This window comes from Lutra lutra, chromosome 8, assembly GCF_902655055.1.
Source record: "Lutra lutra chromosome 8, mLutLut1.2, whole genome shotgun sequence".
In the NCBI taxonomy this organism is placed as follows: Eukaryota; Metazoa; Chordata; class Mammalia; order Carnivora; family Mustelidae; genus Lutra; species Lutra lutra.
This window is the reverse complement of record NC_062285.1, coordinates 34,879,569-34,907,350: the sequence shown is the minus strand read 5'-3', so window position 1 is coordinate 34,907,350 and position 27,782 is coordinate 34,879,569. Positions and strand designations below refer to the sequence as shown.

The following is a 27,782-nucleotide window of genomic DNA, read 5'->3' as shown; positions in this document are numbered from 1 at the left end:
CTGTGTTTGTTGAATAAATATTCCTAAGATTTTTTAAACCTTTGGGTAATTTTTAGAGTTCTGAAAAAATGATTTTTATAATTTTTTTGCCAGGATTTTCATTGCTTTTCTGGAGGATTAGATTTATAGAGCTCTTCACTCCATCATTCCAGTTGTATTTTCACTTTTATATCAATTTTCATAGCAGTTTGATTACCTTCGGTAATTTTTCTTATTCTTTAAATTATGACTTTGTGGATACTTGTCCTCCACTAGAATATAGGTTTCTTGGGGATAGTAACTTTCTCTAGCATGTGCAATGCCTTTTACATAGCAGGTGTTAACTAAATTATGGGTTGGGCAGATATCCCTGTATTTTTTAGGCAAATCAGGACTCTTGGCTCTGGTATGATCAGAAGAGGCAAAATGTCTTCACATGACAAGGAGATCTATCTTTATGTCCAGTGTTGGCTTCATGGCAGGCAGTCTTCTGTAAAGAATTCCCTGGAGACAGCATAGTTCAACCCTAGTTCCTCTCTGTTTGTCTTTAGGTTTTGGGGTTATTACCTTAAAATATGGATTAATTAATTCATTCAGCTCATAGATAGTGTTCACCTATTATGTGCCAGCTATTGTGCAAGTGTTGCAGATAAGGGAATAGACTGATAGGGTCTTTGCTTCCATGGAGCTTATAATCTTGAGAAGAGACAGGCCAAAACAAAAGTCAAACAAAACAAAATGAAATAAAGAATGTTAAGTACAAACTGTGATAAGTATAATAAAGGAAATAAAAAGGTGTTGAGATAGCTGATATGAATATTTAATACATTTACAATAACTACCTTTTCTTGCAGTGTCTTTGCATGTTGGCAGACATATATTCTTTTGTAAAATAGTCCTCAGTGTGTTTTTCATGTTCTTTGTATTCCTAGGTTTCTTTTAAACAATAGAAATTCATTTATATCTGTCTTTTAGGCTTCTTACATAACATATGGAAAATCTACTGTTTAATTCCTGTTTCCTCTTAGCCAGCATCATCTAACACTGAGACAGTTCTTTCCTTTCTTGTCCTCCCAGATACCTTTGGGGAAGACCTGGGTCAGATATGAGCATTGGAAAACTGCTCAATTTATGGGGAATGAAAAAGAAATTAAATAAAAAGAAAGAGAAATGAATGGTCATTAGAGTCCAAATAAGGTGTTGGCTTGGCTTGGAAATTGGAAAGAATCCACTATGGAATATTGGTTTTATGTGGCTGGGTCCCCCAGTAGAGGCCAGTAAGTGTGGATGGCTCAGAGAAAAGGAAACTTCTGTGATGCAGTCAGACTGGATTTTGAATTTTAAGAGGAGTTGTGAATACCCAACTTTTGTATCAACATGGATGGGACTGGAAGAGATTATGCTGAATGAAATATGTCAAGCAGAGAGAGTCAATTATCATATGGTTTCACTTATTTGTGGAGCATAAGAAATAACATGGAGGACATGGGGAGATGGAGAGGAGAGAAGGGAGTTGGGGGAAATTGGAGGGGGAGATGAACCATTGAGAGACTATGGACTCTGAAAAACAATCTGAGGGTTTTGGAGGGGCGGGGGGGTGGGAGGTTCGGTGAGCCTAGTGGTGGTTATTATGGAGGGCACGTATTGAATGGAGCACTGGGTGTGGTGCATAAACAATGAATTCTGGTACACTGAAAAGAAATTTAAAAAATAAAAAATTAAAAAAAATAAACAAAGAATATTTACTGAGTTCCTAAAAAAATAAACAAGCTTATTTTTCACTTTTAGTGCCTCACTAAAGTGGGGGTTGGTGGTGATGTTGAGGGCTCGGAGAGGACAAAATGGTGAATGTTCATGTACATGTAGGTAGCTAGGGCACAAGGGCATCCATGAGAATTGTCCCTTGGTGACCTCACTGATTGGGCTGTTACTTTTCTCTTTGTCCAGTGTTTGTCCAGCATGATGCTGCTCAACTCTACCTCACGGTCTGGAACCTAATTAAGGACCAAATCACAGATGTGGACCTGGTGAGATCCTAGAACCAGAGAACTCAGAAGTTTAAGATGCTGCTCATTTAGCTCATCCAGCAATCAATATAATGTATAGAGAGGATTAAAAGAGAAATCCACGTATGATGCTTATCACAATTCCATAATATTATTACTGTTATTATTTTGCACCTTTTTGAAGAGCAAAGAGCATCAGTGACTACCATTTTTGGAGCTTCTATTTGATGGCTACAATTTCTGGAAATTGACTTGACTTGTTTTGTTTATGACTTTGTACCCTTCTTTCCTCTCACCTTCTCTCTCTTACAGGTAGAGAGGCTGCAGGCCCTGTATACAATCCGGATGATGGAGTCCTTGGTTTGCCTTGAATGTACTGTGGAAAGAAGCAGAAACAGTAGCATGTTGACCCTCCCCCTTCCTCTTTTTGATATGGACTCAAAACCCCTGAAAACACTGGTAAAGGATTTCTTTTGGTGAATTTTCTGTTCCCATAAACCCGGTGCTGCCAGAGTGCCCTTACTTCTTTAATCCACCATTGCCTTTTAAAAAGTAATTTCTATTTCCTTTGCACAGTTCTGTTTCTCCTTTGATTTGGTGAAAAAAATTTTGTTTCCTTTTACTTTATTTCCTCACACTGCTACCTTAACAAGTGCTCCCTCTTATTTATCAATCCAGTCACTAGGTCTTTTTGGAGATCCTGCCACATGGACCACACTGGGCCAGGGGGGAGGACACAGAGAGAACCAGAAGAAAAACTTTTATCCTCATCTGTAGGGTGGTAAATAGTAACTCTGATTTTTCTTTGATCTTCTGAAACAGGAGGATGCCCTTCGATGTTTCTTCCAACCCAGGGAATTATCAGGCAAAAGCAAATGTTTCTGTGAGAAATGTGGGAAAAAGACTTGTGGGAAACAGGTACTCACTCTCTGAAACCAGATGCTGCCATAGTTTGGGGTTGCCTTTAGTGGATTTTCTGATAGAGCCTTCATAGAGGGTACCATGTGTTGGTTGAGGGAGGGAATCTATATTCTGGCTAGTATCTGGGATCTGGGGATCCTGATTTTCAGAGGCCCATCACTGAGAGGGCCAGAGCCTTTTAAAAGATAAGAGAAGGGATGCCTGGGTGGCTCAGTTGGTTAAGCATCTGCCTTCAGCTCTGGTCATGATCCCAGGGTCCTGGGATTGAGTCCTGCTTTGGGCTTCTTGCTCGTCGGGGAGTCTTCTTCTCCTTTGCCTATCATGCCCCCTGCTCAGATCTCTCTTTGCCTGCTGCTCCCCCTGCTTGTGCGCACTCTCTCTCTCTGACAAAATAAATAAATAAAATCTTAAAAAAAAAAAAGATAAAAGAAAGTCCAAAAGCAGCAGGCAGTTTTCCATGCAGAGTTAGACTAGCTCTCTAGAGCAGACTCTAGTTCCTGTGGTTCCTGGTTCTTGTGCAGAACCCTATGGCTGCTCATGATTTCTGTGTAGAGCTCAACAGATTCAGCAGATGGGAGCCCTTAATTCTGTATTATATCATTCTGATACATTTTGGAGAAGAAGAACGCACCATCGGCCCTGGTATTTCTCTAAATCTACCCATTTCAAGTGCCTTAGGACTTCATCTCCATAGTAATTTTGCTTTTTCAGGTCTTGAAGCTGACCCATTTGCCCCAGACCTTGACAATCCACCTCTTGCGGTTCTCCGTCAGGAATTCTCAGACAGAAAAGATTTGCCACTCACTCTATTTCCCCCAGACCTTGGATTTAAGTCAGGTCCTTGTGATTGAAGAAGGCCTCTGTAATGCTGAGGAACAGGTGAGAAGCTCCTTAATGCCCTTCCATTCTCCATCTCTTCAGACCCCTTGTCTGCTTGATTTTGCCTTGCCTAAGATGCTTAAAGTCACACACTCAACAGACATAGCACTTTTGGTCCTCTCATCTTTGCCATTATAGCATCTCATAAATCACAGCCTATGTTGGACATGCTTGGGGCACACAAAGGGAGGAAAACTCACCAGCAGCTGCTTGGTGTGATTTATAGAAACATTCATACGTTAAGAAACATTTATTTTTTTAAAACAGTATTTTAATGATGGAAACCTATGTGTTCTTAAATTAAAAAATGATGGCTTGTTATTACCATACTACTGTCACCAACATTTGCTGTATGTGTTATAAGATTCAAAATATTTCTGTCAATGGACATCTGAGTTCTTTCCCTAGTTTGGCTATTGTGGACATTTCTGCTATAAACTTTGGGGTGCTGGTGCCAGATGAATGGATAAAGAAGATGTGGTACATATATATAATGCTATATTACTCGGCCATAAAAAAATATGAAATCTTACCATTTGCAACAATATGGATGGAACTAGAGGGTATTATAGTAAGTGAAATAAGTCAGAGAAAGACAATTATATAATTTCACTCACATGTGGAATTAAGAAACAAAACAGGTGAACATAGGGGAAGGGAGGGAAAAATAAAACAAGACATAATCAGAGGGAAACAAACCATAAATGACTCTTTTTTTTTTTTAAAGATTTTATTCATTTCATTTGACAGACAGAGATCACAAGTAGGCAGAGAGGCAGGCAGAGAGAGAGAGGAGGAAGCAGGCTCCCTGCCGAGCAGAGAGCCCGATGTGGGGCTCGATCCCAGGACCCTGGGATCATGACCTGAGCCGAAAGCAGAGGCTTTAACCCACTGAGCCACCCAGGCGCCCCCATAAATGACTCTTAACCACAGGAAATAAACTGAGGGTTGGTGGAGGGTGGGAGGTGGTGAGGGGATGAGGTGACAGGGTGATGGGCATTAAAGAGGGCATGTGATGTAATGAGCACTAAGTGTTATATACAACTGAAGAATCACTGAACTCTACCTCTGAAACTAATAATATATGTTAATTAATTGAATTTATATAAAAAAGACTCAAAACATTATTTCTTTTTTTTAAAACTGTATTTTATTTTTTCAGTGTTCCAAGATTCATTGTTTATGCATCACATCCAGTGCTCTATGCAATACGTGCCCTCCTTAATACCCACCACCATGTTCACCACTTCCCTCAAAAACCCTCAGTTTGTTTCTCAGAATCCACAGTCTTTCATGGTTCATCTCCCCACTCCAATTATTTCTAAGTATTGGACTTTGTTCATAACCCTCACAGCACTAAAGAAGGGGAGGAACCCATAATTCAGGGCCTTCTCCTAAATGAAGTATATAATACATATATACATAAGTAAATGCAAGATCTTGGGTTCTAAACATAATACCAACCTTTCTTTTTAAAACAGCTTATACCCACTTTGAGGATAGTAACAAAAGAGCCAGTTCATTGGGCCAAATTTAATTAGAGTAAAGTTGAATTCAATTTTCCTGAGCTAATAACTTACTGGGAAATTCTGAGAAAAAATATAACATAAATATCCTTTTTTAGGTTTGAAATGTTACATTTAGTAAATTCTATATTGCTACATATATATGTAGCAATATAGAATTATATATACATATAGTGTATATATATGGACTGTTTTTTTTCATGCTCTTTACTATTCATGCTGTAGAAACTGGTATCTTCAAAATGACTTATATGGACTGTTTTTTTTTCATGCTCTTTACTATTTATTCCTGCTGTAGAAACATGGTATCTTAAAAATGAGGCCTACAACAGACACATGAAAAAAATGTTCCACATCACTCAGCATCAGGGAAATACAAATCAAAACCTCAATGAGATACCAGCTCACACCAGTCAGAATGGTTAAAATGAACAAGTCGGAAACAACAGATGTTAGTGAGGATGTGGGGGCAGGTTTGGTGGGAATGCAAGCTGGTGCAGGCACTCTGGAGAACAGTATGGAGGTTCCCCAAAAAGTTAAAAACAAAGCCACCCTATGGCCCAGCAATTGCACTATTAGGTATTTACCCAAAGGACACAAACATCATGATCTGAAGGGGCATTTGCACCCCAATGTTTATAGCAACAATGTTCACAATAGCCAAACTATGGAAAGAGCTGAGATTCCATTGACAGATGAATAGATAAGGAAGAGAGAGATATATATCTATCAATTTATTTTTTTTAAAGATTTTATTTATTTATTTGACAGAGAGAAATCACAAGTAGGCAGAGAGGCAGGCAGAGAGAGAGGAGGAAGCAGGCTCCCTGCTGAGCAGAAAGCCCGATGTGGGGCTCGAACCCAGGACCTGGGATCATGACCTGAGCCGAAGGCAGCGGCTTAACCCACTGAGCCACCCAGGCGCCCCTATCTATCAATTTAAATTAAAAAAATTTCACTATACCAGAAACTAATGATGTGCTATATATTGGCTAACTGAACACAATGAGAAATTTAAATTGAAAAAATAAAAAATAAAAACTGAGGCCTAATAATATAATAGCTCCTATATACATGGTTTCTTTACCTATTTAGTGCATATATGTTTCATAAGATTCTCATTTTCTGTTCTTTGAGTTTTCCTTATTTCTATTTGTATACTATGAAGTATATCATAATGAAATATCCTTCCAGAAAATTATTTAAATACAATGGAGTTTACATATACTGTATTATTAGTTTCAGGGGTAGAGTTTAGTAATTGGTAAATTGCATATAACTCCCAGTGTGCATTACATCAAGTGCCCTCCTTAATGCCCACCACCCAATTACCCCTTCCTCCAACCCACCTCCCCTCCAGCAACCCTCCATTTGTTTCCTGGAATTAAGTGTCTCTTATGGTTGGCTCCCTATTTTCATCTTATTTTATTTTTCTTTCCTTTCCCGTATGTTCATCTAGAAGGAACTAGAGGGTATTATGCTAAGCAAAATAAGTCAGGGAAAGACAATGCCTTATGATTTCACTTGTATGTGGCATTTAATAAGAAACAAAACAGATGAAATAACATCTTAAAATTTTCAACTAATGAATCATCAAATGTTCTATCAAAAACTAATGATGTACTACACCTTGGGTAATTAAATTAATTAATTAAAAAGATTTTATCCATTTATCTGACAGAGAGAGACACAGAAAGAGAGGGAACGTAAGCAGGCAGAGTGCGAGAGGGAGAAGCAGGCTTCCTGCTGAGCAGGCAGCCCGATAGGGGGCTCAATCCCAGGACCTGGGACTATGACCTGACCTGAAGGCAAGTGCTTAATGAGTGAGCCACCCAGGTGCCCCAGCTAATTGAATTTAAGATTTTTTTTTTATTTATTTATTTGACAGAGAGAGATCACAAGTAGACGGAGAGGCAGGCAGAGAGAGAGAGAGAGAGAGAGAGAAGCAGGCTCCCTGCTAAGCAGAGAGCCCGATGCGGGACTCGATCCCAGGACCCCGAGATCATGACCTGAGCCGAAGGCAGCGGCTTAACGCTAATTGAATTTAAATAAAAATTTTTTTCCACTTAAAAAGACATTGTGATTGAAAATCTTGAATATATACCAAAATAGCAAAGAATTATACAGCGAATTCCCATGTCCATCAAGCAGTTTAAACGTTATCAAAACCCATGACCAATCTAGCTTTACCAACATCCTCACCCTCTTCTTTCTCCAACCCCCTACTGGATTATTCTGAAGCAAGTCCCAGACTCTGCCCTTTCATTTGAAGTATTTCATTATGTCTTTCTAAAGACTAAGCTCTCTTTCTCTAGATGTAACCAATTCTATCTCATAATTCTTTTTTATCATTTAAAATTTTAAATTTTAATTCCAGTATAGTATACTATACAGTATATATATTATATTCCAGTATAATAATATACAGTATTATATTATATATTATACATACAATTACATAATATATATATATTTTATATATATATATATAAAATCCAGGTGTATGATATAGTGATTTAACAATTCTATACATTACTCAGTGCTCATGGTGATAAGTGTACTCTTTTTTTAAAGGTTTTATTTATTTGACAGAGAGCACAAGCAGGGGAGCGGGAGAGGGAGAAGCAGACTCCCCACTGAATAGGGAGCCCAATGTGGGGCTCGATCCCAGGACCTTGGGATCATAACCCAAGCTGAAGGCAGTCACTTAACCAACTGAGCCACCCAGGAGCCCCAAGTGTACTCTTCAAAAAATTTTTTTTGATAAGAGTATTCTTAATCCTCATCACCTCTTTCAACCGTTTCCCACCTACCCACCTACCAACCTACCCAAACCATATGTTTGTTCTCCATGGTTAAGAGTTTATTTCTTGGTTTGTCTCTTTCCTATTTTTTTCTTTGTTCATTTGTTTTGTTTCTTAAATTCCACATATCATTTTTATTATTTTATTTTATTTTATCTTATTTTTATTTTTTCAGTGTTCCAGAATTCATTGTTTATGTACCACACCCAGTGCTCCATGCAATATGTGCCCTCCTTAATACCCACCACCAGGCTCACCCACCCTCCTCTCTAAAACCCTCAGTTTGTTTCATATGAGTAAAATCATGTGGTATTTGTCATTCTCTGACTGACTTATTTCACTTAGCATTATACTCTCTTGCTCTATCCATATTGTTGCAAATGGCAAAATTTCATTCTTTTTTTTTTTTAAAGATTTTATTTATTTATTTGAGAGAGAAAGTATGAGAAGGGGGAGGGTCAGAGGGAGAAGCAGACTCCCTGCCAAGCAGGGAGCCCGATGTGGGACTCGATCCCAGGACTCCAGGATCATGACCTGAGCCGAAGGCAGCCGCTCAACCAACTGAGCCACCCAGGCGCCTGCAAAATTTCATTCTTTTAATGGCTGAATAAGATTCCATTGTGTATGTATGTGTGTGTATATCACATCTTTATCCATTCATCAATTGATGGATACTTGGGCTGTTTCTATATCTTGGCTATTGTAAATAATGTTGCTATAATCGTCAGGGGGAATATACCACTTTGAATTAGTGTTTTGTATTTTTTTGGGTGAATACCCAGTAATGTGATTATCGGATTGTAGAGTAGCTCCATTTTTAACTTTTTGGGGGAATCTCCATACTGTTTACCACAGTGGCTGTAACAGTTTTCACTCCCACCAACAGTGCATCTCATAATTTCATAATATCATTGATGACCAGCCAATATTTAGATTTGTTTGCTTTTTAAAATTTTATCTATTTATTTATTTATTTGAGGGAGGAAGAGAGAGAGAGAGATAGCATGAGCAGAGGGAAGGGAAGAGGGAGAGAGAATCTCAAGCAGACTCCCTGCTGAGCACAGAGAAGGACGTGGGGTTCTTTCAAGACCCTGAGATCATAACCTGAGCCAAAATCACTAGTCATGCATTCAACCAACTGAGCCACCCAGGCACTTCATAACCAATTATTTTTGAAAAAAATTATTTTTACCCAGTGTCAAAACTCACGGTGGTTTTTTCCCTTTTTTAAAATTTTTTATTATTATTTTTATTATGTTATGTTAGCCACCATACTGTATGTAATTAGTTTTTGATGTAGTGTTCCAAGATTCATTGTTTACATATAAGACCCATGCAATATGTGCCCTCCTTAGTACCCATCACTGGGTTACTCAATCCCCAAGCCCTTCCCTTCTGTAATCTCAGTTGGTTCCTGGCATCCAGAGTCTCTCATGGTTTGTCTCCTTCTCTGATTTCTTCCCATTCAGTTTCCCCTTTCTTCCCCTGTGGTCCTCCATGCTATTCCTTATGTTCCACTTATGAATGAAACCGTAAGGTAATTTTCTTTCTCTGCTTGACTTATTTCACTTAATATAATCCCCTCTAGCTCCATCCATGTCGATGCAAATAGGGGGTATTCATCCTTTCTGATGGCTGAGTAATATTCCATTGTATATATGAAATACATCATCTTTATCTATTCATCTGTTGAAGGGCATCTCAGTTCCTTTCACAGTTTGGCTATTGTGGACATTGCTGCTATGAACATTGGGGTACATGTGCACCTTCTTTTCACTATGTCTGTATCTTTGGGGTAAATACCTAGTAGTTCAATTGCTGGGTCATAGGGTAGCTCTATTTTTAACATCTTGAGGAATCTCTATACTGTTTTCCAGAGTGGCTGTATTAAGCATGCATTCTCATCAACAGTGTAAAAGGGTCCCCCTTTCTCCACATCCTTGCCCACACTTTTTTCTTGTCTTGTTGATTTTTTCCATTCTATCTGGTGTAAAGTGATATCTCAGTGTAGTTTAGATTTGTATTTCCCTGAGGGCTAGTGATGTTGAACACTTTCATGTTTCTGTTAGCCATTTGTATGCCTTCTTTGGAGAAGTGTATGTTCATGTCTTTGTCTATTTTTGACTGGATTATTTGTTTTTTTGGGTGTTGAGCTTGAGAAGTTCTTTATAGATCTTGGATACCAGCCCTTCATGTCATTTGCAAATATTTATGTCATTTTCAAATATCTTCTTCCATTCCTGAATTGCCTCTTAGTTTTGTTGACTGTTTCCTTTACTGTGCAGAAGATTTTTATCTTGATGAAGTCCCCAAAGTTCATTTTTGCCTTTGTTTTCCTTGCCTCTGGGGATGTGTCTGCAAGAAGTTGCAGAAGAAGTTGGCTGCAGCCAAGGTCAAAGAGGTTGCTGCCTGTGCTCTCCTCTAGGATTTTAATGGATTCCTGTCTCAAATTAGGTCTTCCTTCCACCTTGAGCTCATCTTTGCATGTGGTGTAAGAGAATGGTCCAGTTTCATTCTTCTGCATGTGATTGTCCAATGTTCCTGGCACCATTTATGGAAGAGACTCTCTTTTTTTCCATTGGATATACTTTCCTGCTTTGTTGAAGATTAGTTGACTATAGAGATGAGGGTCCATTTCTGGGATCTCTATTCTGTGCCATTGATCTATATGCTTGTTTTTGTGCCCATACCATGCTGTCTTGTATATCAGTTTTGTAAGACAGCTTGAAGTCGGTCATCGTGATGTCACCAGCTTTGGCTTTCTTTTTCAACATTTCTCTGGGAATTCGGGGTCTTTTCTGGTTCCATACAAATTTAAGAATTATTTGTTCCTGCTCTGTGAAAAATGTCAATGGTGTTTTAATAGGAAATACCCTGAAAGTGTAGATTGTTCTAGGTAGCACAGACCTTCTCACAATGTTTATTTTTCCAATCCATGAGCATGGACTATTTTTCCAACTCTTTGTGTCTTGCTCAATTTCTTTCACAAGTATTCGGTAGTTTCTAGAATTTAGATCCTTTACCTCCTTGGTTAGATTTATTCCCAGGTATCTTATGGTTTTGGGTGCTATTGTAAATGGAATCAATTCCCTAATTCCTCTTTTGTTCATTCACTTTGTTAGTGTATATAAATGCAGTTGATTTCCGTGCCACATTGCTGAATTGCTGTATCAGTTCTAGTAATTTAGGGGTGGAGTTTTTTTGATTTTCCACAAAAAGTATCATGTCATCTCTGAAGAGAGAGAGTTTGACTTCTTTGCCAATTTGAGTGCCTTTTATTTCTTTTTATTATCTGATTGCTGAGGCTAGGACTTATAGTACTGTGTTGAACAAAAGTGGTGACAGTGGCCCTCCCTGTCATGTTTCTGACCTTAAGGGGAAAGGTCTCAGGTTTTTCTCCATTGAGAATGATGTGTGCAGTGGGCTTTTCATAGATGGCTTTATGACGTTGAGGTATGTTCCCTCTATCCCTGTATTTTTAAGAGGTTTCATCAGGAAAGGATGTTGTATTTTGTGAAATGCGTTTTCTGCATCAGTTGAGAGGATAATATGGTTCTTGTCTCTTCTTTTGTTAATATGATCTATCACATTGATTGATTTGTGAATGTTGAACCACCCTTGCATACCAGGAATAAATCCCACCAGATCATGGTGAATAATCCTTTCATGTGCTGTTGGATCCTATTGGCTCGATCTTCAGTATTTTTGCATCCATGTTCATCAGGGATATTGGTCTATAATTCTCTTTTTTGATGGGGTCTTTGTCTGGTTTTGGGATCAGGGTAATACAGGCCTCATAGAGGAAGTTTGGAAGTTTTCTTCCCATTTCTATTTTTTTGGAACAGCTTCACGAGAATAGGTATGATTTCTTCTTTAAATGTTTGGTAGAATTCCCCTGGGAATCCATTTGGCTCTGGACTCTCACTTTTTGGGAGGTTTTTGATTACTATTTCAATTTCCTTGCTAGTTATTGGTCTGTTTAGATTGTCTATGTCTTCCTGTTCCACTCTTGGTAGTTTATAAGTTTCCAGGAATGCATCCATTCCTTCCAGATTGCCTAGTTTGTTGGCATATAACTGCTGATAATAAGTCTAATAATTTTCTCTATTTCCTTGGTATTGGTCATTATTTCTCACCTTTCATTCATGATTTTATTAATTTGGGTCCTTTGTCTTTTCTTTAGATTAAGTCTGGCCTGACATTTATCAATTTTCTTAATTCTTTCATAGAATCAGCGTCTAGTTTAATTGATCTGTTCTGCTCTTCTAGTTTCTATTTCACTGATTTCTGCTCTATATTATTTCTCTTCTCCTGCTTGGCTTAGGCTTTATTTACTGTTTCTTCACTATATCCTTTCTGTGTGACTAACCGGAATTTAAATAAAAATTCTAAAGTATAAAAAAAATAAAGTTTTAATTCTTTTTTTAAAAAAGATTTTATTTATTTACATGAGTGAGAGAGAGAAAGCACGAGCAGGGGGAGGGGCAGAGAGAGAAGCAGGCTTCCCACTGAGCAGGGAGCCTGACACAGGGCTAGATCCCAGGACCCCTGGATCATGACCTAAACCAAAGACAGACACTTAACCAACTGAGCCACCTAGGTGCCCCTAAAGTTCTAATTCTTGACTTGACCTTTGTAACCACATATCTTGTGACTTCCCAGCACCCTCCATGCCTCCCATTTCCTCAATATGCTCTGTTGTGCTGTGCTGCCAAGTCTTTGGAATTTTGGGGCCTATTTGAGGATACCCCCTACTTAGAACTTGTCTGCTAGTCTTGTTTATCCTTCAAGATCAATTCAAGCATGTCTTCTCTGGGGAGCTTTTCTCAGATGATTATTTCTTCTCCTTTTTTGGTGCATGACATTATAATTGTGGCTTAATTAATCGTGAGATTTTTTAGTTCAAACACTATTTTCTAGCCCCCTTGAAGTACTAGTGCCTGCAATGTGATGAAATAATGTTTCTTTATTCTAGACTACAGTTAGAAAAGGAGGCGTGATGGGTGAATAATTTTGTACCTTATGTCCTTCCAGCTTGGAAGACAGTATGAGCTCTTTGCTGTGATTGCCCACGTGGGGGCAGCTGACTTTGGTCATTACTGTGCCTATATCCAGAATTCTGTGGATGGAAAATGGTTCTGCTTCAACGATTCCAATGTTTCTTGGGTGAGAACATTGTCCAAAATTTCCTCTTGTCCTGGATTAGCCACCTGTAATAAATTTTGACAGGACTAGATGGGTCCTCAAGGTCAACACACATTGTGGACCAGTTCTCTCTTTGCTTAGGGCCTTTAAACAGTCCTTTTCTTTATAAAAAGCTTTTTAAAATTAAGTACAGTTGACACCATGTTACCTTAGTTCCAGATGTACAATATGGTCATTCAACAAGTTCATACACTATGCTGTGCTCACTGCAAGTGTAGCTACCATCTGTCACTGTACAATGCTATCATAGTATCACTGACAATATTTCTTATGCTGTACTTTTTTCTTTTTAAGAAAAGAGAGAGGAAGAGAGAGAGATAGGAAGAAAGAGAGAGCAAGTGGGTGGGGCATAGGGAGAGAATCCCAAGCAGGCTCTGCACAGAGCCCTTATGTGGGGCTTGACCTCATGACCCTGAGAATATGACATGAGCTGAAATCAAGAGTCAAATGCTTAACTGACTGAGAAACACAGGTGCCCTATACTGTGCCTTTTATTCCTGTGACTTACTCATTCCATAACTGGAAGCCTGTATCTTCCGCTCCCTTTTACCTCTCTTGCCCATCCCTGCCTCTCCCCTGGCAACCATCGGTTTGTTCAATTTTAGGTCTGATTCTGCCTAAAATCCTTTTCTGCATGAAGTACCCATTCGGTGTATAGCCCTCTGAGAGTTCACTTAGCTCAGTGTCTAGGTTTTTGGTGTCTTCATGCTTTGTGGGAGACTTAAGAAAAGTAAGAAGAGTTAGATATATGTAAGTTAGAACCAAGCACAATCAAGTTTAAATAGAGGGAACAGGGTACTAAAAGTGCCTTCGTAAACATGGCGTCCTATCACTGAATGATCTAGGCCTTGAGAGGTACTTAGGGGTGGGTTTGTCTGGATGAGTGAGGAAGGATACATTGTAGCACCCCGTACTCTCTGGGTGCTTAACATATGCTAGCTGGATGCTTCATTTCATCTATTTATGTACTTCCAGGTATCCTGGGAAGACATCCAGTGTACTTATGGAAATCATAACTACCGCTGGTAAGAGAAGTGTTTGAGTGATGGAAACCAAATGAGTTTATGCAGGGTTCTTTTACTGTATGAAACTTATGGATTTAGCTTCCACTTGTATTCGGATATCTCCCCAGTGACTGTTCAGCCTCATCTCTCATTACATCTCACTGTACCATGCATTTTTCACAATTTAGATGCTAATAATACTAAAGTATAACTAGCTCACCAGCATCATATCCTCCAATGGCTTGCACTTGCAGTTCCTGATCTGTTTTTCCCTCTCTTAATTTATTATTGGGGCAATCACCCACTTATGCTTTAATATCTCTGCTCATGGCTTTTCCTACTCTGTAAAGCATTCACTGATTGATGCTGGATTTGTAGGGTTTTCTCATATGCTTGTCCTGCACTTTTAGCATATGTCCTTTATAACAAACAAACCCTGTTTGTAACTGTTCATATGTATAACTTTATTTTATATTAGACCATGAACTATTTGGGATTAAGGATCTTTCTTCTCTTTTTCTTTGGCCAATATAGTGGCTTGCATTTAGTAAATAGCTATAAATGTATTTTTAAAAATCAATGACTACAGAGGGGCAGCTAGAGGAAAACTGGATTAAGTTTTTTTTTAAAGATTTTTAAAATTTATTTGAGAGAGAGAGAGCACAAGCATGGGGAGTAGCTGGCAGAGGGAGAAGCAGAATCTCCACTGAGCAGGGAGCCTGATGCAGGGCTTGATCCCAGGACACTGGGATCATGACCTGAGCTGAAGGCAGACACTTAACTGACTGAGCCACCCAGGTGCCACAGGATGAAAGTTTTATTATTTTTCATCTTTTTAAAAATTAGGTTCAGTTAGCCACTACATAGTACTTCATTAGTTTTTGATGTAGTGTTCAGATTCACTAGTTGCATATAATACCCATTGCTCATCACAACATGTGCCCTCCTTAATGCCCATCACCCAGCTTACCCCTCTTCCCTCTGAAACCCTCAGATTGTTTTCCAGAGTCCAGAGTCTCTAATGATTTGTCTCTCTTTCTGATCTCTCCCCCTTCAGTTTTCCTTCCCTTTCCCTATGGTCCTCAGTGCTATTCCATATGTTCCACATCTGACTGAAACCATATATTTATATTTTATAATATATAATTTACTTATATATATTCATATATAATATATATTATATTATATTTTATGTTATTTATATATTATATAATTGACTTTCTTTGCTTGACTTATTTCACTTAGCATAATCCCCTCCAGTTGCATCCATGTCAATACAAATGGCAGGTATTCCTCCTTTTCGATGTCTGAATAATATTCCATGGTATATATGAACCACATCTTCTTTTTATTTATTTATTTATTTTTAATTTCAGTGTTCCAGAATTCATCGTTTATGCACCACACCCAGTGCTCCATGCAATACGTGCCCTCCATAATACCCACCACCAGGCTCTCCCAACCTCCTACTCCTCTCCCCTCAAAAACCCTTTGTTTCTAAGAGTCCACAATCTCTCATGGTTCATCTCCCTCTCATTTCTCCCAATTCACTTTTCCTTTCCTTCTCCTAATGTCCTCCATGTTTATTCTCTATGATCTACAGGTAAGTAAAACCATATGATAATTGACTCTCTCTGCTTGACTTATCTCACTTAGCATAATCTCTTCCAGTCCCATTTATGTTGATAGAAAAGTTGGGTATTCATCCTTTCTGATGGAGGCATAATACTCCATAGTATGTATGGACCATATCTTCTTTATCCACTCATCTGTTGAAGGGCATCTTGTTTTTTTCCCACAGTTTGGTGACTGGCCATTGCTGCTGTGATCACTGGGGTACAGATGGCCCTTCTTTTCACTACATCTGTATCTTTGTGGTAAATACCCAGTAGTGTAATTGCAGGGTCATATGGTAGCTCTATATTTAATTTCTTAAGGAATCTCCACACTGTTTTCCAAAGTGGTTACACCAACTTGCATTCCAACCAACAGTGTAAGAGGTGAACCACATCTTCTTTATCCACTCATCTGTTGAAGGGCATCACAGCTCCTTCCGCATATTGTGGACATTGCTGCTATGAACACTGGGGTGCAGATGTCCTTCTTTTCACGGTGTCTGTATCTTTGGGGTAAATACCTAGTAGTTCAATTGCTGGGTTGGTGGGTAGCTCTATTTTTAACATCTTGAAGAACCTCCATACTGTTTTCCAGAGTTAGGGTACTAGTTTGCATTCCCACCAACAGTGTAAGAGAGTTCCCCTTTCTCCACATCCTTGCCAACATTTGTTGTTTCGTGCCTTGTTGATTTTTGCCATTCTAACTGGTGTAAGATGGTTATCTCAGTGTGGTTTTGATTTGAATTTCCCTGATGGCTAGTGATGTTGAACGTTTTTCATGTGTCTGTTAGCCATTTGTATGTCTTCTTTGGAGAGATGTCTGTTCATATATACTTCTGTCTATTTTTTGACTGGATTATTTGGTTTTGGGGTGTTAAGTTTGAGAAGTTCTTTATAGATCTTGGATACTAGCCCTTTATCTGTAATGTGATTTGCAAACATCTTTTCCCATTCCGTGGGCTGCCTCTTTGTTTTGTTGACTGTTTCCTTTGCTGTGCAGAAGCTTTTTATCTTGAAGAAGTCCCCAAAGTTCATTTTTGCCTTTGTTTTCTTTGCCTCTGGGGACATGTCTGCAAGAAGTTATTGCAGCCGAGGTCAAAGATGTTCCAGTCTGTGTTCTCCTCTAGGATTTTGGTGGATTCTTGTCTCACATCAGGTCTTCCACCCACATTGAGTTTATCTTTGCATATGATGTAAGAGAATGGTCCAGTTTCATTCTTCTGCATGTGACTGTCCAATGTTCCTGGCACCATATGGAAGAGACTTTTTTTTTTTCCCATTGGGTATTTGTTCTTGCTTTGTCAAAGATTGGTTGACCATAGAGATAAGGGTCCTTTTCTAGGTTCTCTATTCTGTTCCATTGGTCTATGTGTCTATTTTTGTGCCAATAAAATATTGTCTTGATGATTATGGCTTTGTAAGATAGCTTGAAATCCAGCCTGTGATGCCACCAGCTTTGGTTTTCTTTTTCAACATTCCTCTGGCTATTCAGGGTCTTTTCTGGTTCCATACCCATTTTAGGATTATTTGTTCCCACTCTGTGAGAAATGCTGGTGGCATTTTGATAGGATTTGCACTGAATGGATGGATTTCTCTGGGTAGCATATACATTTTAACAGTATTTGTTTTTCCGGTCTGTGAGCACAGAACATTTTTTTTTTTTAAATTTTTAATTTTTTCAGCATAACAGTATTCATTATTTTTGCACCACACCCAGTGCTCCATGCAATCTGTGCCCTCTACAATACCCACCACCTGGTGCCCCCAACCTCCCACCCCCCACCCCTTCAAAATTCTCAGATCGTTTTTCAGAGTCCATAGTCTCTCATGGTTCACCTCCCCTTCTAATTTCCCTCAACTCCCTTCTCCTCTCCATCTCCCCTTGTCCTCCATGCTATTTGTTATGCTACACAAATAAGTGAAACCATATGATAATTGACTCTCTCTGCTTGACTTATTTCACTCAGCATAATCTCTTCCAGTCCCGTCCATGTTGCTACAAAACTTGGGTATTCATCCTTTCTTTTTTTTTTTTTTTACAGCTTTATAAACATATATTTTTATCCCCAGGGGTACAGGTCTGCGAATCGCCAGGTTTACACACTTCACAGCACTCACCATAGCACATACCCTCCCCAATATCCATAACCCCACCCCCCTCTCCCAACCCCCTCCCCCCATCAACCCTCAGTTTGTTTTGTGAGATTAAGAGTCACTTATGGTTTGTCTCCCTCCCAATCCCATCTTGTTTCAGCACAGAACATTTTTCCATGTCTTTGTTTCTTCCTTAATTTCATTCATAAGTGTTCCATAGTTTTCATAGTACAAATCCTTTACCTCTTTGGTTAAGTTTTTCCTAGGTATCTTATCTGGTTTTGGTGCAATTGGAAATGGGATAGATTCCTTGGTTTCCCTTTCTGCTGCCTCATTACTACTGTACAAAGTTGCAATGAATTTTTGTGCATTTTTTAAAAATTCTGCCACTTTGCTGAATTCCCATATCAGTTCTAGCAGTTTTTTGGTGGAATCTTTTGGACTTTTCACATAAAGTATTCTGCCATCTGTGACGAGTGAAAGTTTGACTTCTTTGGTGTTTTGGATGCCTTTTATTTTATTTTATTTTATTTTATTTTATTTTTGTTTTCTGATTGCTGATGCTAGAACTTTTAGTACTATGTTGAAAAACAGTGGTGAGAGTGGACATCTCTGTCATATTCCTGACCATGGGGGAAAAGCTCTTAGTTTTTTCCCCATTGAGGATGATGGTCAATGTGGGCTCTTTACAGATGGCTTTTATTTTTTTTATATAATTTTTTAATTTTTTTATAAACATATAATGTATTATTAGCCCCAGGGGTACAGGTCTGTGAATTGCCATACAGATAGCTTTTATGATATTGTGAGGTCTGTTCTCTCTATCCCTATACTGTGAGGAGTTTTAATTTTAATATAGAAATGATAATGTATTTTGTCAGATGCGTTTTCTGCATCAATTGAGAGAATTATATCATTCTTTTCCTTTCTTTTATTAATGTGGTATATCAACTGACTGATTTGCAGATATTGAACCACCCTTGCAGCCCAGGAATAAATCCCACTTTGTCCTGGTGAATAATCCTTTGAATGTACTCTTGGATCCTATTGGCTAGTATCTTGGTGAGAATTTTTGCATCCATCTTCATCAGGGATATTGGTCAGTAATTCTCCTTTTTGATGGGGTCTTTGGTTTGGGGCTCAATATAATGCTGGCCTCTTATAGTGAGTTTGGAAGTTTCCCTACATTTCCATTTTTTGAAACAGAAGAATAATGATTTCTTCTTTAAATGTTTGGTAGAATTTGCCTGGGAAGCCATCCAGCCCCGGACTCAGTTATTTGGGAAGTTTTTTTCATTACTGCATTAATTTCCTTGCTCGTTATGGGTCCGATCAGTTTTTTTTTTTTTTATTTCTTCCTGTTTCAGTTTTGGTAATTTATATGTTTGTAGGAATGCATCCTTTTCTTCCAGATTGCCTAATTTGTTGGCATATCATTGCTCTGTATTCTTAAAATTGTATTTATTTTGTGTTGGTTGTGATCTCTCCTATTTCATTCATGATTTTCTTAATTTGGGGCCTCTCTCGTTCTCTTTCTCTCTCTCTCTTTTGATAAGTCTGGCTTTGGGTTTGTCAATCTTATTAATCCTTTTAAAGAACCAGTTCCTGATTTCACTTACCTGTTTTACTGTTTTGTTTTTTTTAAATCTCTGTATCATTGATTTTTTTTTTTTTTTGGCAGTAACACACAACAAGATTTATTGGGTGTGGCTCAAACAGGATTGCTTGTGAGGGGAAGAACCTCACAGCATGAGACCATCCAGAAGCTTACAGCTTGGGAACTACCCTCAGAAGGGGAGGGGACAAGGGAACTCAGAGAGCAGGGGGGCAAGAACATTGGAAAGGGGGCTTGCATGTCTGGGTTGTATCATTGATTTCTGCTCTAATCTTTATTACTTCTCTTCTCCAGCTGGTTTTAGACTTTATTTTGCAGTTCTTTCTCTAGCTTCTTTAGGTGTACATTTAGCGTGTATATGTGAGACTTTTCTTGTTTCTTGAGAAAGGTCTGTATTGCTATGTACTTTTCTCTAGGACTGTCTTTGCTACATCCCAAAGATTTGAGCAGTTGTATTTTCATTTTCACTTGTTTCCATGAATTTTAAAAAATTCTTTAATTTTCTGATTGACCCATTAATAATATTTAGTAGGATACTCTTTAACTTCCATGTACTTGTGTACCTTCCAAATTTTCTGGAGTTCAAGTTTTAAAGCACTGTGGTCTGAAAATATGAAGGGAATAATCCCAGTCTTTTGTACTGGTTGAAACCTGATTTGTGAACCAATATGTGATCTCTTCTGGAGAATGTTCCAGAATGTGTATTCTGTTGCTTGAGGATGGAATGCTCTCTATATATCAGTGACATCCATCTGGTCCAGTGTGTTATTAAAATCCCTTGTTTTCTGGTTGATCTTTTGCTTAGATGATATGCCCATTACCGTGAGTGGGGTGTTAAAGTCGCATATTATTGTTATTATTGTGTTTCTTTAATTTTGTTATTAATTGGCTGCTCCAAGCTGGGGCATAAATATTTACAGTTGCTAGATCTTCTTGTTAGATATACCCTTTGATTATGATATAGTGTCCTTCTTCATCACTTATTATGTCTTTGGTCTAAAATCTAGTTTGATATGAGGATGACTACTCCAGCTTTTTTGGATTTCCATTATCATGATGAATGGCTCTCCACTTCCTCACTTATTTAAATTTTTAAATTTTTTATAATTTATTTAAATTTTCAGTGTTCCAAAATTTGTTGTTTAATGTACTACACCCAGTGCTCCATGAAATACGTCCTCTCCTTAATACCTACCACCAGGCTCATCCATCCCCCTACCCCATCCCCTCTAAAACCCTCAGTTTGTTTCTCAGAGTCCATAGTCTCTCCTGGTTCATCTCCCCCTCCAGTTTCCCCCAATTCACTTTTCCCTTCCTTCTCCTAATGTCCCCCATGTTATTTCTTATGTTCCACAAGTAAGTGAAACCATATAATTGACTTTCTCTGCTTGACTTATTTCACTCAACATAATCTCCTCCAGTCCCGTCCATGTTGATACAAAAGTTGGGTATTCATCCTTTCTGATGGAGGCATAATATTCCATTGTATTTATGGACCACATCTTCTTTATCCATTTGTCCATTGAAGGGCATCTTGGCTCTTTCTACAGTTTGGCAATTGTGGCCATTGCTGCTATGGACATTGGGGTACAGTTGGCCCTTCTTTTCACTACATCTATATCTTTGTGGTAAATACCCAGTAGTGCAATTGCTGGGTCATAGGGCAGATGTATTTTTAATTTTTTGAGGAATCTCCACACTGTTTTCCAAAGTGGCTGCACTAACTTGCATCCCCACCAACAGTGTAAGAGGGTTCCCCTTTCTCTACATCCTCTCCAACATTTGTTGTTTCCTGTCTTGTTAATTTTGGCCATTCTAACTGGTGTAAGGTGGTATCTCAGTGTGGCTTTTATTTGAATTTCCCTGATGGTACTTAAGAAAAAAAGATTAAAAAAAAATTTTTTTTAAAGATTTTATTTATTTGACAGAGAGAGAGAGAGAGATCACAAGTAGGCGGAGAGGCAGGCAGAGAGAGAGAGAGAGAGAGAGAGAGAGGAGGAAGCAGGCTCCCCACTGAGCAGAGAGCCCCATAGGGGCTTGATCCCAGGACCCTGGGATCACGACCTGAGCTGAAGGCAGAGGCTTTAACCCACTGAGCCAACCAGGTGCCCCAGAAAAAAAGATTTTTATTTATTTATTTGACAGAGAGAGAGAGAGAGAGAACAAGAACACAAACTGGGGGAGTGGGAGAGGGAGAAGCAGGCTTCCCACTGAGCAGGGAGCCTGATATAAGGCTCGATCCCAGGGCCCTGGGATCATGACCTGATCCGAAGGCAGATGCTTAATGTCTGAGCCACCCCGGTGCCCCTCCACTTCCTCACTTTTAATCTGGAGGTGTTTTTGGGTCTAAAATTTGTCTTTTATAGACAGCATTTTGATGGGTCTTGTGGTTTTTTTTTTCTTTCTGATTCCCTTTGTCTTTTGATTGGAGCATTTAGTCCATTTACATTGGGAATAATTATTGAAAGATACGAAGTTAGTGCCAATGTATTACCTATAAAGTTGCTGTTTCTCTAGATTATCTTTCCTTTCTGGTGTATGTTACTTTTGGGCTCTCTCTTTGCTTAAGTTATCCCCTTTAATGATTCTTGCAGGGCAGGTTTAGTGATTCTTTTGGTTTTTGTTTGTCCTGGCTCTTTTTTTTTTTTTGTCCTGACTCTTTATCACTTCTTCCACTCTGAATGACTTGCTGGATAAAGTATTCTTGGCTGCATATTTTTCCCCTTTAGCATGTTGAATGTATCATTCCATTCCTTTCTGGCCTGCTGGATCTGAGGATAGGTCTGCTGCCAGCCTTATGTTTCTACCCTTGTAGATTAAGCATCTGTTGTCTTAAGCTGCATTCAGGGTTTTCTGTTTGTCTCTGAAATTTGCAAGCTTCATTATTATATATTAAGATGTTGACTTATTTTTGTTGGTTTTTGAGGGGAATTCTCCATGCCTCCTGGACTTGAATGCCTGTTTCCTTTCAAGTTAGAGAAGTTCTCCTCTATATTTTGCTCAAGTAAACCTTCTTCCCCCTTTCTGTCTCTTTTTCCTCTGGGACCCCAATTATTATAGTATTGTTTTTCTCTGTGGTGTCACTTATCTCTTGAATTCTTCCCTTGTGATCCAATAGTTGTTTATCTCTCTTTTTTTCAGCTTTTTTATTCTCCATAATTTTGTCTTCTTTATCACTGACTCTCTCTTCTGCCTCATTTATCCTAGCAGTTAGAGCCTCCATTTTATATTGCATCTCAGTAATACCTTTTTTGATTTCAATCTGATTAGATTTTAATTCTTTTGTTTCTCCAGAAAGAGATTTTCTGATATCTTCTTTGCTTTTTTCAAGACCCATAGTATCTTTATTATCATTCTAGTTCTGTTTTATTATCAGATTCTGATTCTGACATCTTAAATCTCTGGCGGTGAGTACTGTCTATTGTTCTCTTTTTTGGTTGAGTTCTGCATTGTCATATGTCTAGAGAAGAATAGATGAAAGAGACCAGAAAAGGTAAAAATAGCAACAGTGATTCCAGAAAGATATACACTAAACAAATCAGAAGAAATTAGAAACCAAAAAAGAGAAAAGAAAAAGGAAATATTTTTTCATGTGTCTGTTAGCCATGTGTATGTCTTCTTTGGAGAAGCGTCTGTTCATGTCTGCTGCCCATTTTCTGACGTGATTGTCTGTTTTTTGAGTGTTGAGTTTGAGGAGTTCTTTATAGATTTTCCCAGCACCATTTATTGAAGAGACTGTCTTTTTTCTACTGGTTATTTTTTTTTTTTTGCTTTGTTGAAGATTATTTGACTATAGAGTTGTGGGTCTATATCTGGGCTCTCTTAAGGAGGGCACATATTGCATGGAGCACTGGGTGTGGTGCATAAATAATGGATCTTGGAACACTGAAAAAATAAAATTAAAAAAATAAAAATAATAAACAATAAAATTAAACAGAAGGTGAACAGAACAGAATAATAAACTAGATCCTGGGTGTATTTTGGTCTGTTTGTCAGAAAAAACTAGATCCCAAGATTGTAAAGAAAGAAAAAAAAATATATACACAAATAAAGTTGAATACAATGAAAGCAGTCAAAAATGATAAATATATATGATGTAACTGTAAAAATATCAATTAAAAAAGACCTAGAAAAAGAGTTAATAAATTAAGAAATTAGGTAAAAAGGAAAAAATTTAAAACTGAAAAACTAAAGAATCATGAGAAAAACCCATGAATTCTAAATACTGTTTTCTCCTAACACTGCAGTTTTGCAGTTCTGTATGATAAGTAAAGTTGGTATTAGCCAGATGTTCTTGGTGATATTCTGGGGGAGGGACATTTTGCACTGACTCTCATGTGTCTTTGCTTGGGTGGTATTGTGCCCCCTTGCAAAGGGGGCTAGGCTCAGTATAAATAGTTCTGGATTGCTCTATGTGGGATTTTTTCTCCTGAAGGCTTCAATGCTGATTGGGGGGATGACAATGAAAACTACAGCAACCTGATCTCCAGCCTTGGAGCTGAAAATTGCACCCCCTACTCCCCAGTGCACCATCAGGGAAAAGCAATCACTCTTGTCTCCCTGGTTTCTGTCTGCAGTGCTCACCTAACCTGTGATGGAGCATTTTAATCTCAGACATGTGACCCCTCTCCAAACTTCACAGATTCCTGTGGTACACACATATGCTGCTCCTCCCAGGACAGGGAGGGGTGGTCTTGCTGCAGTTCTGCCTTTTTCTGGGCTCCTGCTTTGAGAATGGCCCCCCAGCCATGCAGTGGTTCAAGGTTTATGGCAACACCAAGCAGAAAAACCACTCCTGGGCTCGCTGTTTGAAGCCAGGTTCCCTGCTGCAATGCTTGGAACTCTGCCACACTCAGGCTCCCTGTTCTTTCTGTGACCCTAGGGATCATGAGACCATATTGTCTGACCTGGGATTCTGCCTGGCTTTGCCTCCTGAGCACCTTTCAGCAGGGATATCTCCCAGTGGACCAGACCTTCTAAAAATTCTGATTTTACACACTGTTGCTTATTTAACTTTTTTTAAAAAAGATTTTATTTAATTATTTGACAGAGAGAGAGAGATCACAAGCAGGCAGAGAGGCCGGCAGAGAGAGAGGGGGAAGCAGGCTCCCTGCTGAGCAGAGAGCCCGATGTGGGCCTCGATCCCAGGACCCTGAGATCATGACCTGAGCTGAAGGCAGAGGCTTTAACCCACTGAGCCATCCAGGTGCCCTGCTTATTTAACTTTTTGGTAGCCAGCTTATGGAGGCTCCCTTCCCCTGGGGTTTATCTTCCCATATATTGCCTCAGATTCACTTCTCTGCTCCTCCTACCTTGCAAAAACGTGGTCACTTTTCTATTTGTAGAATTGCAGCACTTCTTTTCTTAGATCTCCAGTTGAGTTCACAGGTGTTTAGAATGATTTGATGAGCCCTGGGTGTCATACTGAACTGATGAATCCCTGAACATTTTATCAAAAACCAATGATGTACCATACCTTTGCTAATTGAATTTAAATTAAAAAAAAAAAAAGAGAATGATTTGATAGCTCTTTAGCTGAATTCCAAGGACTGGATCAAATTAGGGCCCCCTACTCCTCTGCCTCCAGATGAAGTTAAAGCAGAGAGACTTTGTAAGTTTTTCCATTGAGTTTCTGGATTTGGGGTGACATTATATACTAGAGGTGGTATTTGAAATGATTTCAGCTGTAGTAGTGGACCTTATCACTTGAAAAATAATGAATTAGGTGAAATTTTTGTTTGAAATCCTCTCACAATCTTCTACTTTTTATCTTTGTCTTTTCTTTCTTCTGAACAGCTCCTTTTGGTTCCCATTCTTTATCTCTTTCTGGTTGTCAGTGATTCTCTCATTATTTAGATCAGGGTTTGGCAAAATGTTTCTGTAAAGGACAGGATAGTAAACATTTTGGGTTTTGTGAGCCATATAGTCTCTGTTGCAACTACTCAACTCTGATCTTGTATCACAAAAACAGCCACAGACAATACATGAATGAATGAGTGTGGCTGTGTTCTAGTTAAACTTACTTGCAAGAACAGGGTTAGATCTGGCTTGTGGCCTGATAGTTTGTCAACCCCGATACAGATATCAACTAATAGAAGCTTAGTTGCTATTTTCCCAGGTTACCCATTTTTTCCCCTCTGTGGTGATGGATAGATGAAGACTTGATTCAACAACCAGAAACTTCTGATGCTTGTCCTATCATGAATTAGTAATGTGTCAATTAACTATGTTTCATTTCTGTTATGTTGTTGCATTTTTTTCTTCTAGGAGAGAAACTGCTTATCTTCTGGTTTACATGAAGATTGAGTCCTAATGGATGTACCCTAAAACTTCAGAGACTGACAGAATTTCATTTTCCTCTCTATCCCTGGATCTGTTGACTCTTCCATGAAATTTTGCAGTGAGAAGCCTCATTTTCAAATTGTGTAAATTGTTTATAATAAGGGGTAATTTAACAGTAACTTTGCAGGGTTCTTGATCAGTCAGAATAGATATTTCCACCTCTAGACCGTTGGCCATATGGCTGGGGAAGAGAGTGCTCTTTGCTGTGGAAGATATTAATTCTTTAGTTAGGGTAGTGTGGGAGTCCAGATGCTCCTAGGGGAGGAGAAACCAGGCCTACAATGGCAGTGGGAGGCATTCAGGGGGCAAGGGGCAATGTTAGGGAGGTATTTCAGTATTTTACAGCTACTGTGACAGTACTGGTATGTACTGGTAGAATATGATTTTTGTTTATAATTTAAAACTATTTTAGAACACATATCAATTCTATAAAAGTCAAATGTTTTGTCACTGCTATTCATTTATGTGACAAATACATACTGATCACCTACTCTCCTTAAAATAGCGTGCTAGGCACCATTGTGAATAAAGTTCTTTTTCTCAAAAGGAGTTTGCAGTTTAATGGGGGGGGTGATTAATATACATTAAATACAGAGGGTTTGTGCTTCAGGAGTTAAAGGACTGAAATACTTCTATTGTGGGGCCATGGGAGAAGCGATGAATCTGGAAAGGGGGTTAGGATGGAGGATAGTTCATGTATATGGGTAAGCATACACAATGGCATGGCTGAAAAAGGCAAGGCTCAAGGTTCAAAGATTATCCACAAACCTGGCTTCCCTCTACCAAGGAAGCAGTGGAGATTGATAAGCCTAGGTGGTAGGTGATGCTCAGAATATAGTAGGTCTTAAACTGCTAAGAAGTTTGGATTCAATTTAATAGGTAATGAGGAAACATTGATGGGTTTCAAAAAGGAAAGGAATATTTAGTGGTGTTTTTGGTAAAATGAATCTGCTAGAGCCTGGCAACAGGAATTAGAGACAGAGATGGTAGTGTAGATGGTAAAGTCTCTAGAGCCATTTTGGGGGAGAAATGGATGTGGACAATGAGACAAAAAGGGTCCATGGGGACTCCAGTACCACCCTGGAAGGTGAGGAGGGTAGATGTTACTATCCCCATTTTATAAAAGAAACAGTTGAGACATTCATATGTTTAATGACACACTCAAGATTTCATACTTGATAAATGGCAGAGTCAAAAATTCCAATATAAAATGTAGGTTATTTATTTTTATTGTCCAAATAATTAGCTATGCAATAACAAATTCTCACTGTAAAATATTCAAACAATATAGAAATATATAGAATCTCTTCCGTAGAGCTAACCATTATTAAACAGGTGTAAATTAGCTTCCTAGCACTGCCACAGCAAATTATCACAAAATGGGTGGCTTAAGACTACAAATTTTTCTCTCTCATGGTTCAAGGAGACCAGAAGTTCAAAGTAAGGTGTTGGCAAGGTTGATTCCTTCTGGAGTCTCGGAGGGAGAATCTGCTCCACGCTTCTTTCCTAGTTTCTGGTGGTTACCAGCAGTCCTTGTTGTTCATTGACCTGTAGCTAATGTCAACTCTCTGTCTCCGTCTTCACATGATCTTCTTTCCTGTATGTCTTCATATGACATTTGTATAAGTATACCAGTCATTGGATTTATGTCCCACCCTAATTCACTGTGACCTCATTTTTACTTGGTTAATTATATCTGTGAAGACTCTATTTCCAAATAAGTTTACATTCTAGGGTTCTAGAAAGACATGAATTTTTGTGTGACACTATTCAGTGCAATGCAAGGTGTGT

The 27,782-nt window shown here is 38.6% G+C and overlaps 1 protein-coding gene across 3 annotated transcripts in view; it reads left to right on the top strand.

Annotated features, from left to right (window-relative positions):
- The window catches only part of USP18 (ubiquitin specific peptidase 18), a 41,638-nt gene extending 15,101 nt beyond the window's left edge, over positions 1-26,537 (top strand). Inside the window, exons 4-10 of one of the 3 annotated variants that reach the window (XM_047743016.1) lie at positions 1,927-2,006; positions 2,298-2,444; positions 2,808-2,903; positions 3,618-3,785; positions 13,150-13,281; positions 14,296-14,345; positions 25,917-26,537. In XM_047743016.1, coding sequence (XP_047598972.1) covers positions 1,927-2,006; positions 2,298-2,444; positions 2,808-2,903; positions 3,618-3,785; positions 13,150-13,281; positions 14,296-14,345; positions 25,917-25,962 — 719 coding nt within the window. In that variant the 3' untranslated portion in view covers positions 25,963-26,537. The remainder of the gene's footprint in view (positions 1-1,926; positions 2,007-2,297; positions 2,445-2,807; positions 2,904-3,617; positions 3,786-13,149; positions 13,282-14,295; positions 14,346-25,916) is intronic. The other 2 variants (XM_047743017.1, XM_047743018.1) reach the window with 2 other exon arrangements.
- Positions 26,538-27,782: the final 1,245 nt, after the last annotated feature.